The sequence below is a fragment of the Dunckerocampus dactyliophorus genome, chromosome 1 (assembly GCF_027744805.1).
Source record: "Dunckerocampus dactyliophorus isolate RoL2022-P2 chromosome 1, RoL_Ddac_1.1, whole genome shotgun sequence".
Lineage (NCBI taxonomy): Eukaryota > Metazoa > Chordata > Actinopteri > Syngnathiformes > Syngnathidae > Dunckerocampus > Dunckerocampus dactyliophorus.
Window position 1 is genome coordinate 41,910,769 of NC_072819.1, and position 14,260 is coordinate 41,925,028.

The window sequence follows — 14,260 nt, forward strand, 5'->3', positions numbered from 1 at the left end:
CTTTTGTATTTAATTTGAATTGTATTTTGAATCGTTGTAATGAATTACATTGGTATACCGTATTCTGCGACTGGCTGGTGACCAGTCCAGGGTGTACCCCAAAGTCAGCTGGGATAGGCCCCCAGCATACACTAGTAAGGATAAGTGGCATAGATGATGGATAGATTAGTATATAACTCCATAATATTTTATATTTAAATCAAACAATTACAATAATCCCTTTAGTCATAACTTCATTTGAATTGCCTTTTTAACATTTAATTATATGGGTAGATTGTATTTCATTATATTAGACAATTAGCATTGTATTATAGTAATTAAATATGTACAGTATTTACAATGCCTCATAGTATGGCATGCAGTGCTTCATCTCTGAATTTAGGATATACATTTATAGAAAAACAAAACAGTTCAAGCTAGAGGAAAATCTGGCAAATTTTGTGACACTGTTAAGTCAAGACATGTAAAATGTATATTTTACTCTTCCAGCTGCATGAAAGTTCTTTAATCAAGTAGAGCACTGGTTGCTAAGTAGGTCATGTTCCATTAAATTCCCAAAACGCTGCATTGAACAAACAACAGCCTCTTGCTGCTAATATCCTATCACAACTTACTGAAATCTCCTGATTACTTAATTAATTTAATTGCATTCATCACTGTGGTCAATTCGGCTCTAAATAACAAGGATTTTATATTACAAAATGTTCAGCATGATTTTGAAGTACATAACCCAGACAGGTCGAGTGGTTATGTTCGCCACACAGTCAGGAGATCTGAAAGATCTGGGTTAGAATCTCCGTTGGGCATCTCTGTGTGCATGAGTGCGTGCGTGTGCGGGTTTTCTCCGGGTTTCCTCCTCCTGCATGTTAGGTTAATTGGGGACTCTAAATTGTCCGTAGGTATGAATGTGAGCATGAATGGTTGTTTGTCTATATGTGCCCTGCGATTGGCTGGCGCCTGAAACCAGCTGTGATAGGCTCCAGCGTACCTGCGACCCTAGTGAGTATAAGCGGCATAGAAAGTGGATGGATGGTTAACCCATTCAAATGTCAGTCACTGACAAGACATACAAGTATTTAAGTCTTTTCATACAAATCTTTATATTTGCATCAGAACTTAGTCAAACAATGAAAAAAAACAGCTGTGATTCTTGTAAAGAAATCCATAATGTGGTAATTGAGAGAGGGTATAAAGAACTACCTTTATGCATAAATCCTGGCTTACTTCCAAAAAGTGTCTTTTTTTCCCCAAATTCAATTTAACACATTTTCACTTTACCACTTGGATGAGTGCTGCATGTGATACCAAAGCCTAGACTAAAATACAAATCCAGTTTGACTGAATGGGAAATCAGTAACCCTGGAAATGTTCAAAGTAAATGTTGGAAACATTAAAAAAACACCTTCAAGTAAGTTCTTTGTAGGTGGGATGAGTTGCTAGGCAAAGATGGTTTCCTCTCGTCTCTTCTTGGTCAAGATGGTCCCAGGTTTGTGCTGAGCGTCTGGGTGGTTTGCCAACTCAGGCGGGCAGGTGGACACGGGGCTCTCCAGGATGGCCTGCTTCAAGTCGTAGAACACAGCCGAGTCCTCCTTGGTGAGGAATGTCATGGCCACACCGCTCTTACCAGCACGACCCGTACGGCCAATACGATGGATGTAATCTGGTTGGGGGGAGTGGGGGGGGTGATTGGCGGAATTTTACTCCAGTGGTGCAACAAGACAAGCAAAATAACTCAGAGTAAACTAAACCAGAATCTCACAAAAAAAAAAAAAAAAAGATCTACCACTTAAGTGCACAGCATTTTTATGTGTTTGTCCTTCTGTGTGTGAGTTACTTCCTGGTTAACGGAAGATGATTTATAAGGTTACCAAAAAGACTTTTCCGTTGTGTCGATATACGCATTTTTCTGTATTAGTAGCAATATTTACTCCTCTGTTATTAGAATTGCTAATAACTAACAGTTAGCCACATATACTTGGTCATAAAAGATGAAAAACGGAACATTTTAAAAAGCCGCTTACCTTCGATGTTCTTAGCCATGTCGTAGTTGATGACCATGGACACATCCTGGATATCGATACCTCGACCAGCCACGTCTGTGGCAACCAGAATGTCTTTGGCTCCCGCCTTAAGGTTCGAGAGCGCAAACTCTCTCTGCTCCTGACCTTTGCCACCGTGCAGCGTGCAAGCGTTGTACTGTGAGGACAGATTAGAACCTGTTAATGTCTACAGATTGCAACATGAGCGTTCCATGTGTGTGAAATTATAAATAGTTAATAAATGGCAAACTACAATGACTTACGCCCATCTTCTCCAGAGACTTAGCCAGTACGTCGCAGCCCTTCTTCTGGTTGACGAAGATGATGATGGGTGGCTCGAAACCATGCGCCAACACCTCCAACAGCTTCTTCCTGCACCACACAAATGACATTTGTTGTGTCAAGTGTTGGAGAACTCTCCCAGCGGCTAAAGGGATGCCAGGTGTTGTCGCCACAAGCCTCACCTCTTCTCTCCCTCGGACATAAGCAGCACCTTCTGTTCGACTCTCTCGTGAGGTTTGCCTGCGGACCCGATGTACACCACGGCGGGACGTCTCAGGTAGCTCCTGGCCAGTCTCTCCACAGCTGGAGGCATGGTGGCCGTGAACATGACGGTCTGCAAGGCAGCAATAAAAAAAAAAATAAACGAAACCCAGATAAAGGCTCGAAACAACACGGATGATTGAGAGTGACATACTTGTCTGTATTTATGTTTCCCGGACTCAAAGTTCATGGTCATTTTCTCAGGATCCTCTGCTTCCTCTGTGTCTGGTTTCTGATTGGTCACTGGGATGTACTCCAGAATTTTCTGGACATCAGGCTCAAAGCCCATGTCAATCATCCGATCAGCTTCATCCAGGACCACATAGGTGCAGCGGCCCAGGACCAGGTAGCGGTTCTCCAATACATCGATCAGACGACCGGGGGTGGCAATGACAATCTGTTGGAACATGTATGTGATGGTGTGCATGTCACGCATTACCCAAAATGCCTGTAGATTGACGCATTTGAAAATTGAGGTCCAATTAAAAGTGTTCTGACTGCATGGTGATTAATGTTGTGCGTGTGTACATTTAATCGACCGTGTACTGTTGGGTTCCGTACTGCATGCAAATTTGTCAAATGAGCTTCTCACCTCACACCCCATCCTGAGACGGAAACCCTGATCCTCTCTAGAGATTCCTCCAATTACAGCCACAGTACGGATGCCAAGCGGTTTACCAAACTTGATTGTTTCCTCCTCGATCTGCTGCGCCAACTCACGAGTCGGGGCCAGGATCACGGCATAAGGACCCTGGTCTGAGTCCTCGATCCTGCAAGGAAAAAGTACCATGGATGGACATGAGTCTCACAAAAGAAAAACAACCGAGATTGTTGCTTGTAACATCACATCATGAGGTTACCTGTCGATTTTTGGCAGGGTAGTGATCCAGACGAGCAGTGGGATCAGGAAGGCAGCTGTTTTACCACTGCCAGTCTCAGCCACGCCAATGATGTCACGGTTCTGTAAGCCAATGGGAATGGCCTGCCTCTGAATAGGTGTTGGATCCTGGATGTTTAAAAGGAAATTAATTACTAGAGAGTATATTCACACATCATTAATACAAAGAATACCATTTTTGCATTACACAGTGATGGCTCACAAGCTTTCTGTTTACTCAATCTGAGGCCAGTTTGCCGCTTCAAAATATTACCACAGGAAATGGCACAACAACAGTGAAGGAGTATGAGGATGTCCAATAGCTAAATGTGGTTGTTGGCCATGGTAAGAATTTATTATTGTGTTCATTTTATTTGAGTATTTCACTTCTACAACATGTTGGCTGGTATGCTAACCTTGTAGCCACATTTGTCGATGACCTCCAGGATGTGTGCCGGCAGTTGGTACTCCTTCCAGTTGCGGATGGGGTTCGGGATCTTTCCTCCTTTTGTGGTGATGCTGTAGTCCTCTCGGAAGATTCTCCAGTCTCTGTCAGTCATCTCGTCCAGCTTCTTCTGAGACCAGTGTCTGTCATCCCAGCGCTGCTTGGCTTCCTTCTTGCGCATCTTCTTCAGTCTCGTCCTGTCGTCAGTGACGAGCACAGATGAGACGGTGTCCAGACAGAAGGAGCGTGTGGGTTCCTCGGTAATTTCTGAAATACTCACTCTTCCTGCTCCTTCTCCTCCATTGTGCGCCTTTTCTCCATGAGGTCACCGTAGAAACGCGACTGTTCTCTTTTTTGTTGCTTCAGGTCTATGCCAGCGATAAAGCCTCGTCCATACAGCTGCACCTGATGCTTTTCTTTGTAACTGTGGGATCACATCACATTGATCAAATACCTACCACTATTATCCAACTCCTAATTGGATGTTCCTGTATGACTTTGGCTTACATGGGGTTGTAGTCGACTGACGTGTCTTCAGAGGCATCCCACTCGAAAACAAACTTCCTGTCATTCAGGTGACGTGTTCTGCGGCGTTTCTTCAACCCCCCCAGGTAACGCTCCTGTAAATAAATAAAAAACTACTATTTCAGAGTTCGTGCACAAACATAAATTAATTTAACAGCGGCAAAACTGTGCTGCACAATGTCAACACTTGTCTTTCCAGAGTGCCGCGATTCATTTCGGTCACCACTGCAGCTCTCCAACATCTCACTCACCTTAATGGCCTGCAGTTCTTTGCCTTTGTCCTTTTCCTCTCTCATCTTCACCCGACCATCGTCTTCTTCATTTCCGTTGTTTTCTCGCTCCATTCTCTCTCTTCGTTCCCGCCTCTCCCTCTCTTGCGGGTCCTCTGCAACACACATTACCTGTTAGCACCAACACCTGCGCAACAAACCATGGATGAACCGTGACCAAGTGAACCAGAAGATGAAACACACCCATCATTTTTCGTCCAATGTCTTGAAACATTCTTCGCTTTTTCCTCTCCTCCTCCATCAGCCGCCTCCTCTCCTCTGTCTCTTGCTCACGACGCTTCAGAGCCTCCGCTTCTCGCTCTGCTTTAGACAGGAACTTGGGCTGAAAAAGGGCAAAGACGTAAAGCGGTGAGGTTAGAAATGCGCTGCGGACGGTGAAAAACAAGAAGAAAAGGTGGACTTGGGAGAGGTTCTCACTTTTGCCTCTGCTTCCTCCTCTGCTTTTTTCTTGGCAAGAAGCTCTTCCAAAGACAGCGGCTGCACCTGAAATGAATGAAGACAGGTTTAATACTCAAAAACAACCACAGTATAAAATATTCAGCCAGACTGCACCTTTTCTTTTTTCTGTTTGTCATCTTCTTCTTCCTCTGTTTTTATGTCCTTCTCTCTCTTTATCTTGGAATCCTTTGACTTTGGTGAAAGACTCCTTTGGGAGAGGTGACAAAAACAGTGAGGTGAACTTCATAATTATTCATTTTTCATGATATTTTTTCATAATTTGCTCAGTCCCTTGTAAGAATTAGAGTGTACAGTGGTGTGAAAGTGTTTTCCCCTTCCTGATTTTTTTTCTCCTGTTTGTTACACTTCAATGTTTCAGATCATCAAACATATTTAAATATTAGTCAATGACAACACAACTGAAAACAAAATGCAGTTTTTAAATGGATTTTTTTGTTAATAAAGGGAGAAAAAAAGTCCAAACCTACATGGCCCTGTGTGAAAAAGTGATTTCCCCCTAAACCTAATAACGGGTTGGGCCACTCTTAGCAGCAACAACTGCAATCAAGCGTTTGCGATAACTTGCAATGAATCTCTTACAGCACTGGGGAGGAATTTTGGCCCACTCATCTTTGCAGAATTGTTGTAATTCAGCCACATTGGAGGGTTTTCCAGCATGAAGCGCCTTTTTAAGGTCATGCCACAGCATCTCAATAGAATTCAGGTCAGGACTTTGACGAGGCCACTACAAAGTCTTCATTTTGTTTTTCCTTCAGCCATTCAGAGGTGGACTTGCTGGTGTGTTTTGGATCATTATCCTGCTGCAGAACGCAAGCTGGTTTCAGCTTGAGGTCACCAACAGACAGCTGGACATTCTCCTTCAGGATTTTTTGGTAGACAGAAGAATTCATGGTTCCATTTATCACAGCAAGTCTTCCAGGTCCTGTAGCAGCAAAACAGCCCCAGACCATCACACTACCACCACCATATTTTACTTTTGGTGTGATGTTCTTTTTCTGAAATGTGGCGCTACTTTTACGCCAGACATAATGGTCACTGCGCTCTTGGAGTACATGTTTTCACCATTTGTAGATAAGTGTCCTCACTATGGTTCGCTGGAGTCCCAAAGCTTTAGAAATGGCTCTGTAACCTTTTCCAGAGATCTCAATTAATCTCAGTTATGCTTTAACAGGGGTGCAATCACTTTTTCACACAGGCCATGTAGGTTTGGATTTTTTTTTCTCCCTAAATAATAAAAAGTTTCATTTAAAACTGAATTTTTTGTTCTCTTGTGTTGTCATTGACTAATATTTAAATTTGTGACAAACATGCAAAAAAAAAATTTTTTTTTTTAATTTAAAAATCAGGAAGGGGGGCAAACACAAAAATTGTTCACTTGAAAATCTTTGTACTGTGTTTCACAGAGCAGTGCAGACAGGCACACACCTGGAGCGCCTGATGCGATCTTTATCACGCCTATGGCTGTCTCTTTCCTTACGGTTCCTGTCTCGCTCCTTGTCTCTGTCACGTTCCTTGTCTCTATCCTTGTCTTTCATGCGGCGGTCCCTAAAGTCAAAATGCAAACCAGATGACTTATGACAAGACAAGCTGAACCACAACCACGAACAGAATGAATAAATGGAGTAAGTGTTGCATTTTTGCATTGAGGATACCTTTCTATAGATTTAGAGCGATTACGTTCCCGAGATCGACGCCTTTTGCGTGTAGGTGATGCTTTCCGATCTCTCTCCCGAGAGCGGCTGCGTTTCCGCTCTCTGTCTTTGGTCCCCGAGGATTCCGCATCTTTCTTATCTGAGGAATCGGCTGCCATCTGCAAGCATAAAGATAATATGTAGATGGTTGGTATGGTCAGTTACGCTTATTGTGCCGCTCAAATAATGTTGCCTTCATGCGAGTGGATATGAGAATGTGATTTTTAATTTGCTGATTTACTAGTGAGCCAATCAAGCGTGACCAATCTGAATAGGAAGCCAAAATAGTAAATTCCCCTAATATCGGTGTACTGATTGTATTTACAAAGCACTGCACAACAACAGACGCAATTCGCTTACGCTACCACAAACCGTACACACACAAAAACATCAATACAGATGTGTACATCTTTAGGGTAGTGATCATACCATAATGTCATGAAATGTCTCGAATCAAACCTCACTTATTTTGTTACTTTCGAGTATCACATTTTTTAAATGATTAAACGAGGCTTCGGGGAGCTAACCCACAATAAATATCCACAAAATACAAAAAACTAAACAGGTTTCCCTGTACAACGCTTTTGCATTAGTACATGGTGAGCACTTCGACGGAATGACTGGTGTGAATCAACTAGCGTCTTGAGTAAGCTAACAACTTAGCAACGAGCTAATTCTGCATCGATTAATTGCACGAATAGTTAACACTGAAATTTCATTTAAGTGGAGTGTTCAAAACAAATGCACATCAAATATTTCTCCGCGTTTTTATCTTACCGTGATGCCTTGTAAACAAAACACTTGCGATTAATGTACGCTACAAGAAGACGCCATAACGCTTCATGCAAGGAAAGTCAACATATAATTGTGGGAATTGTAGTACTGAGCAACAACCATATTGGGGCATGAAGAACAGTTGTAAACTACATTTCCCGGCAAGCAAAGCACTTTCAGGGCCGTGATTTCTTAAACACCTCAATGCCTGTTCAAAAATAACTCCCTGCTTTCGTATCTCGAGCACAAGGTGGCGACGGTGTCTTACGTAAAAATATATATATTATTCACCAACACATGTTCATTTTGTTATCGCGTTAGATTGATTGCCAAATATAGACGATTGCTTTTATAGTGCACATTTGAAGATACAACCTTCAAATGATCTTTAATGTGTTGCTTAGCCATATGTGTTAGTTATCTGAAATGTACATTTAAAAGAAAATTAATATATGCCTTATTATTCGAACTGAAAAAAGATGATAATGTAGAGCTCAAAAAGACTTTCAAAAAGCATTTCTGAGACAAAACTTCTTTCCTTCTTTCAACTGCAGATTGACTGATTCATTGATATTCTGGACTTGCCTTTCCCTCCTCCTGAAGATCAAGAGAACTACAAGGCGCCCTTCTGAAGGTGAAACATTCTCAGTTGATTTGATGGCTCCGAAAATAAAATAAACATGAGTGGGGTAGATCAATGCATAAAAACGAGAGACATGGCAGGGTTTTTTTTCTTAGCTTTTTTTTCTTAGCTGTTGTTTTTTGTTCTGCTTTTCAAGACTCAAGACTTTTAAGTGTTCACTGAGCCAATATAACAGAACTGTAAATTTTAAAATAAATATATTTAAAATATGAATTCTTCCCATTTTCTTTTTTGATCTACCCCCTTGTCATGGCAGAGGAGTTTCCCTGTCCTGATGATCCTAGGAGCTATGTTGTCTGGGGATTTTATGCCCCGGTAGAGGCTCCCAAGACAAATAGCACAGAGGTGAGGGACCAGACAGAGCATAGCTCAAATAGACCCCGATAATGAGTAATATACATAGACCTAGTTTTCCCATGCCCAGATGTAGGTCATCAGGGCCCCCCACTGGAGCCAGGCCTGGAGGTGGGGCACAATGGCGAGCGTTTGGTGGCCGGCCTTGCGCCCAGGGGGCCCAGCCGGGCACAGCCCGAAGAGGCAACAAGGGTCCCACCTCCAATGGGTTTACCACTCATGGGAGGGGCCAAACGGGGCGGGTGCAGAGTGAGTACGGTGGCAGCCAAAAGCGGGGACCTTGGCGGTCCAATGCTCGGCTGCAGAAGCTAGCTTTTGGGATGTGGAATGTCACCTCTCTGGTGGAGAAGGAGCCCGAGGCGGTGCGTGAGTTGGAGAAGTTCCGGCTATAGATATAGTTGGACTCACCTCAACACATGGAAAGGGCTCTGTAACCAGTCCTCTTGAGAGGGGCTGACTTTATTCCACTGTAGCATTGCCAGCAGTGAGAGGTGACAGGCAGGAGTGGCAATTCTTGTTGCCCTCCGGATCAGGGCCTGTACTTTGGAATTTAAGCCGGTGAACAAGAGGGTAGTCTCCCTCCGCCTTTGGATGGGGGGACTAGTTATGACTGTTGTTTGCGCTTATGCGCCAAACAGCAGTTCATAATACCTATACTTTTTGGAGTTCCTTGAGGGAGGACTAGAGTGCTCTCTCATTGGATTCCCTTGTTCAGTTTAGCGACGCGGCAGCACACCGAGGGTGTTCCAGCGCGTCTCGCATTACATACAGGTACATAGCATTCATTTCTGGTTTCAACAAAGAAACAAAACCATTCAAACTTACCCTAGCGTGTTTGCGGCATTTAAGTGGCTATAAATCTTTTTTTCCTGACTATTTTTGCAGTTTTGTACACTTTTGTTTCACTGCTTGCACTACCTAGAGAACACAATAAACACCCTGAATGTTATCTTTGTGACTTTGCCATTGTTTTGCTCACTGTACTCTGAGCCACACTCCAACATGGTGGGTGCAGTAATGCGCCTCAAAGCTGGTTGCCACTCGACTCGCGCCACACGCAAGAAGAAGAAAATGCAACACCACCATGCAGACATGTCTGTGGTATACCATGGTGAAGTTAGTTTCACATTGAACGTTGGATATTCGGCTCCATAGCTACAGCGGAAGTTTCCTCTCACTGTGCCCGGACTGCTGCCTCATGGTGTAGGGAGCTCGCACAGGAAGTACTTTGTTTGCATTATTTTTAATGCTTTTAAGAGCTTTTTTCAGAACCAGATTCAGTTCCACAAATTCATGTTTGTAACAAAAGCTTATTATTATTATTATTATTAAAACAAACAAACAAAAAAAACAATCGGCACCGATCGGATGTCTGTTCAGGGGGTTCTGGAGAGGAAGACCTACCGGATAGTTGAATCTCGGATTCAGGAGGACCAGTGTGGTTTTCGTCGTGTTTGTGGAACTGTAGACCAACTCTACACTCTCAAGAGGGTCCTTGAAGCTGCAGGGGAGTCTACAACCAGTCTACATGTGTTTTGTGGACTTGGAGAAGGCATTCGAGAGTGTTCCTCTGGGATTCCTGTGGGGAGTACTCCAGGAGTATGGGGTACCGCACCACCTAATTCAGTTTACGCCCCGTATGACCGTTGTCAGAGCTTGGTCTGCATTGCTGGCAATAAGTCGGACCCTTTGTCACTGATTGTGTTCAGTACGTTTATGGACAGATTTTCGAGGTGCAGTCAGGGCATTGAGGGGATTTGGTTTGGTGGCTGCAGGATTAGGTCTGTTCTTTTTGCAGATGAAGTGGTCCTGCTGACTTTATGGGGTCGTGATCTTCATCTCTCACTGGATTGGGTCGCAGCCAAGTGTGACGCACCTGGGATGAGGATCAACACCTCCAAGTGAGTCCATGGTTTTCGCCCGGAAAAGGGTGGAGTGCCATCTCCGGGTCTTGGATGAGATTCTGCCTTAAGTGGCAGAGTTTAAGTACCTCAAGGTCTTGTTCACGAGTGAGGGAAGGATGGAACACGAGATCGACTGGTGGATTGTTGCGGTGTTTGCAGTGATGCAAACTCTGCATCGGTCCTTTGTGGTGAAGAGTCAATCTACGTTCCTAACCTCACCTATGGTCATGAGCCTTTGGGTAGTGACCTAAAAGACAAGATCGTGGGTACAAGCAACCGAAATGAGTAGGGTGGCTGGGCTCTCTCTCACAGATAAGGTGAAAAGCACTGTCATCTGGGAGAAACTCGGAGTAGAACCGCTGCTCCTCCGCACTGAGAGGAGCTTGATGAGGTGGCTTGGTTATCTGGTTAGGATGTCTCCCAGACGCCTCCCTGGGGAGGCGTTCAGGGCACGTCCAACTATGTCTCTCAACTGGCCTGGGAATGCCTCAGGCTCCGTCTGGAGGAGCTGGACGAAGTAGCTGGGGAGAGAGAAGTCTAGGCTTTCTTGCTTAGGCTGCTGCCCCGCAACCAGACCTCGGATAAGCGGAAGAAGATGGATGGATGGATGGAATTCTTCCCACTGACTATAGTGCTGAAAAGGTTAGAAACAAAAAGTGTTATGGGTAAAAATTGTTGAAAAGAGTTCAGATTTAGCAGATGACAGATTTGGCGATGACTAGAGGTGTCAACACAGGTTTGTAATTTTAATTGTAACTGCAATTTTGATCCAAGAACAAGAAAACCGGACCGATGGGCTGCTGGAGAGGGGGCACCACGGACAGGGACAGGAGCAGGATCAATAGACTGATCAGGAGAGCCAGCTCTGTCCTGGACGGTCCTCTGGACTCCGTGGAGGAAGTGGGGGAGAGAAGGATGTTAGCTAACCTGACATCCATCATGGACAACACCTCTCACCCGCTACATGACACTGTGGGTTCCCTTAGCAGCTCCTTCAGCAGCAGACTGTTACACCCACGGTGTAAGAAGGAGAGGTTCCGCAGGTCCTTCATACCGACCGCTGTCAGGCTCTACAACGCCTGCACCACTTGAACCATGTTGTAGTCACTATGTATTCTTTACTTGTGTATCTTGCTTGCTGCTGTAACAAGTGATTTTCCCTGCTGTGGGATTAATAAAGTACTATACAATACATACATACAAAAACAAGCTTGCTTTCTTTGGAGCAAAGCTACACAAAGGATTGCAAGGGCACGGATGCGTGGGAATACATGCATACATTGAAAAACATTGGTTTTCAGGGAAATGCATTAGGCTTTAGATCATTCAAAGACTTATTATCAAGAAACAATGAACAATGGTAAAACCCTCAGATAACGCTATATATATATATATATATATATATATATATATATATATATATATATATATATATATATATATATATATATATATATGAAGAACCCACGTTCATCTTTTTCTTATACAACCAAATTTGTCAGACCTCTCTTAGGCACCAGATTATTTAGATAATAATAATAATAATAATTAGATCCAGATCTACCAGTTAAATCTGCAGAGCCAAACGGAAGTTTTAAATCTAAAACAGCCATCAGTGTTTATGGGTTGGACAGTGAAAATACATTGTATAATAGAGTATGTGACAGTGACACGAAGTCAGTTGAAAACAGATTATTCTGCACGTATTTGTACAGTATATGTATACAGTACAGTATATGTTTTATATATTACGTCCCCAAATTGCCCAACCTTAGGTTTGGGACCCAAAATGTGGCATAGGTCCATTTATATTGCGATGCTTATTCAAATAAAATAAAATAGTACATTATTATAATTGCTTCTGTTTTCTTTATGATTAGTTCACGGTCTGTTAATGATTAGTCAGGTCCGGAAGCATTTGTTGGTATTGTGTAATGTTGATTTATTGCCTAGTTCTGATCCCAACCAGGTGAATATTGGTAAGAGGTGTTGATTAGGTCAAAGAGGACAGTGAGGTTGAATGAGTGAAGTGGTGCCAGTCAGGTCTAATAGGCCCACGTGCAGTTTCTCTGAAGGTGTATTCACAAACATGCGTCACTTATGATGCTCGCTGCACTGGAGTGAGGAAATACGCAGGGAAAACGATATAAACTGCTTAGAACAGACAACACACTCTAACCCACATTCATACAATCAATTCATATGCGTCTAGAGAAGTGGATTTGACAATGTGAATTAATAATGGGACAAAAAATAATAAGACAGTTACTACAGGTGGGGTGAGGTTTGTGCTGTCTCTTTTGTCGCAATGTTGCATGAATCTATGGATTTAATTGTTTCAGAGCAGAATTCTGGAGTCTTTCTAGGAGGCAAACATAATCTTCAATGAATGCAGGCATGCAAATGGTTGAACACAGTCTGTGCATCAGAGTGGCTCTGAGACGGAACCAGATGATGACACTCTGGAGATTGTCTCTTTCCATCCAGCTGAGCCTGATGTACAGCCCCATCCCCCCACAGGAGTTATGATGATGTCGGTGCAGCTGTGGCACTGTGCACTATTGTATGTGTGTGTGCGATATGAGCGAATGTGATCTATTTGGCAGTGCAGATAGCTAATCAGTAAGCAGGGAGCGGAGTGTTGCAAACCCCTGTCAGACTCTTTCCTTGCATGTTTGAAGCTGTGGCTGGATCGCTCTTATAAATTACATTCAGTGTGTGTGTCTGAGTGTTTTTTTTTATCTGCACTGTCATGTCTGATAGATGATGTGCTTGTGTGGGAATGAGATGTGGTGCCACGTCCATTTTATCCAACTCTCAGAGGACTGTAGACAGTAGCACGGGGGGCCTCATGGCTCAGGTGGTCGAGTGGTCGTCTCTCAACCTGAAGGTTGCAGGTTCGGTCCTCTGTCCTCCCGTGATCATGTTGAAGCATCCCTGGGCAAGATACAGAACCCTCTGATGCTGTGTCATCAGTAGGTAAATGTGCTAACAATGTCAAAGCGCTTTGAGTGCCTTGGAGGTGGAAAAGCACTATACAAGTGAAAGACCATTTAGCATTCTCTGCCAAAAGTCGCCCGTCTGGCATTGCTGGCCTACTTTCATTTCACGCATTGATTGATATTCCGAAATTGTCCCAGACCAGAGGGAATTTCACCAATAAATCAGCAGTGCAGTTATTACTTTTTCATTGGAGTTATGTAAATGCCAGTAAAAAGACAAAACAGTAAAGCAAAAAGCAATACGTAATTGGATTTTAAGCCAGCAGCATGACGAAATAGTAGTAAGCACATCTGTATCACAGTCAGGAGATGTGGGTTCAAATCTGTGTTGGAACATCTCTGTAGAGTTTGCATCTTCTCCCCATGCTTGGACGGGTTTTCGCCAGGTATTCTTTCCACCGCTTAAAAACATGTACCTGTATGTTAGGCTAATCAGAGACTCTAAATTGTCCATAGGTGTCAATGTGACTGAATAGTTGCTTGCCTGGCAAAAACGTCACCACTTGGATTTAACAAAGCAAATAGGGTTGGTCAATTTAGTTCAGGTCCAGTAACGTGCAGTCAGGGATGACAGATGAAAAAAAAAAAGAATATTAACATAAAAGAATATTTGTATTTGTCCAATGAACTGTCATAAATATATTTTCTGTATGATTGTATTTTTTTATTTTTTAACATTTAACATAAAAATTAATCACGATTAATCACCATGTC

At 43.2% G+C, this 14,260-nt stretch overlaps 1 protein-coding gene across 1 annotated transcript; it reads right to left on the bottom strand.

Annotated features, from left to right (window-relative positions):
* Positions 1-555: 555 nt before the first annotated feature.
* On the bottom strand, positions 556-7,760 carry ddx23 (DEAD (Asp-Glu-Ala-Asp) box polypeptide 23). The gene is made up of 17 exons (XM_054779749.1): positions 7,647-7,760; positions 6,831-6,988; positions 6,604-6,723; positions 5,272-5,365; positions 5,137-5,202; positions 4,903-5,041; positions 4,681-4,814; positions 4,412-4,524; positions 4,185-4,328; positions 3,876-4,101; positions 3,443-3,588; positions 3,175-3,352; positions 2,737-2,979; positions 2,504-2,655; positions 2,303-2,411; positions 2,022-2,196; positions 556-1,660 (listed from the first exon to the last, which is right to left on the bottom strand). Exons 2-17 carry the CDS (start codon positions 6,986-6,988, stop codon positions 1,437-1,439), a joined length of 2,421 nt encoding a protein of 806 aa, XP_054635724.1. The 5' UTR covers positions 7,647-7,760; the 3' UTR covers positions 556-1,436.
* Between the last annotated feature and the right edge of the window lie 6,500 nt (positions 7,761-14,260).

What these genes read in the sequence shown, in the direction of transcription:
- ddx23 (XM_054779749.1), bottom strand. Translation starts at nt 6,988, where the DNA reads ATGGCAGCCGATTCCTCAGATAAGAAAGATGCGGAATCCTCGGGGACC. An exon ending in CGCTCTAAATCTATAGAAAG is followed by an intron (nt 6,724 to 6,830) that starts GTATCCTCAATG and finishes TTTTGACTTTAG; the next exon opens with GGACCGCCGCATGAAAGACA. An exon ending in ACCCTGCCAAAAATCGACAG is followed by an intron (nt 3,353 to 3,442) that starts GTAACCTCATGA and finishes TTTTCCTTGCAG; the next exon opens with GATCGAGGACTCAGACCAGG.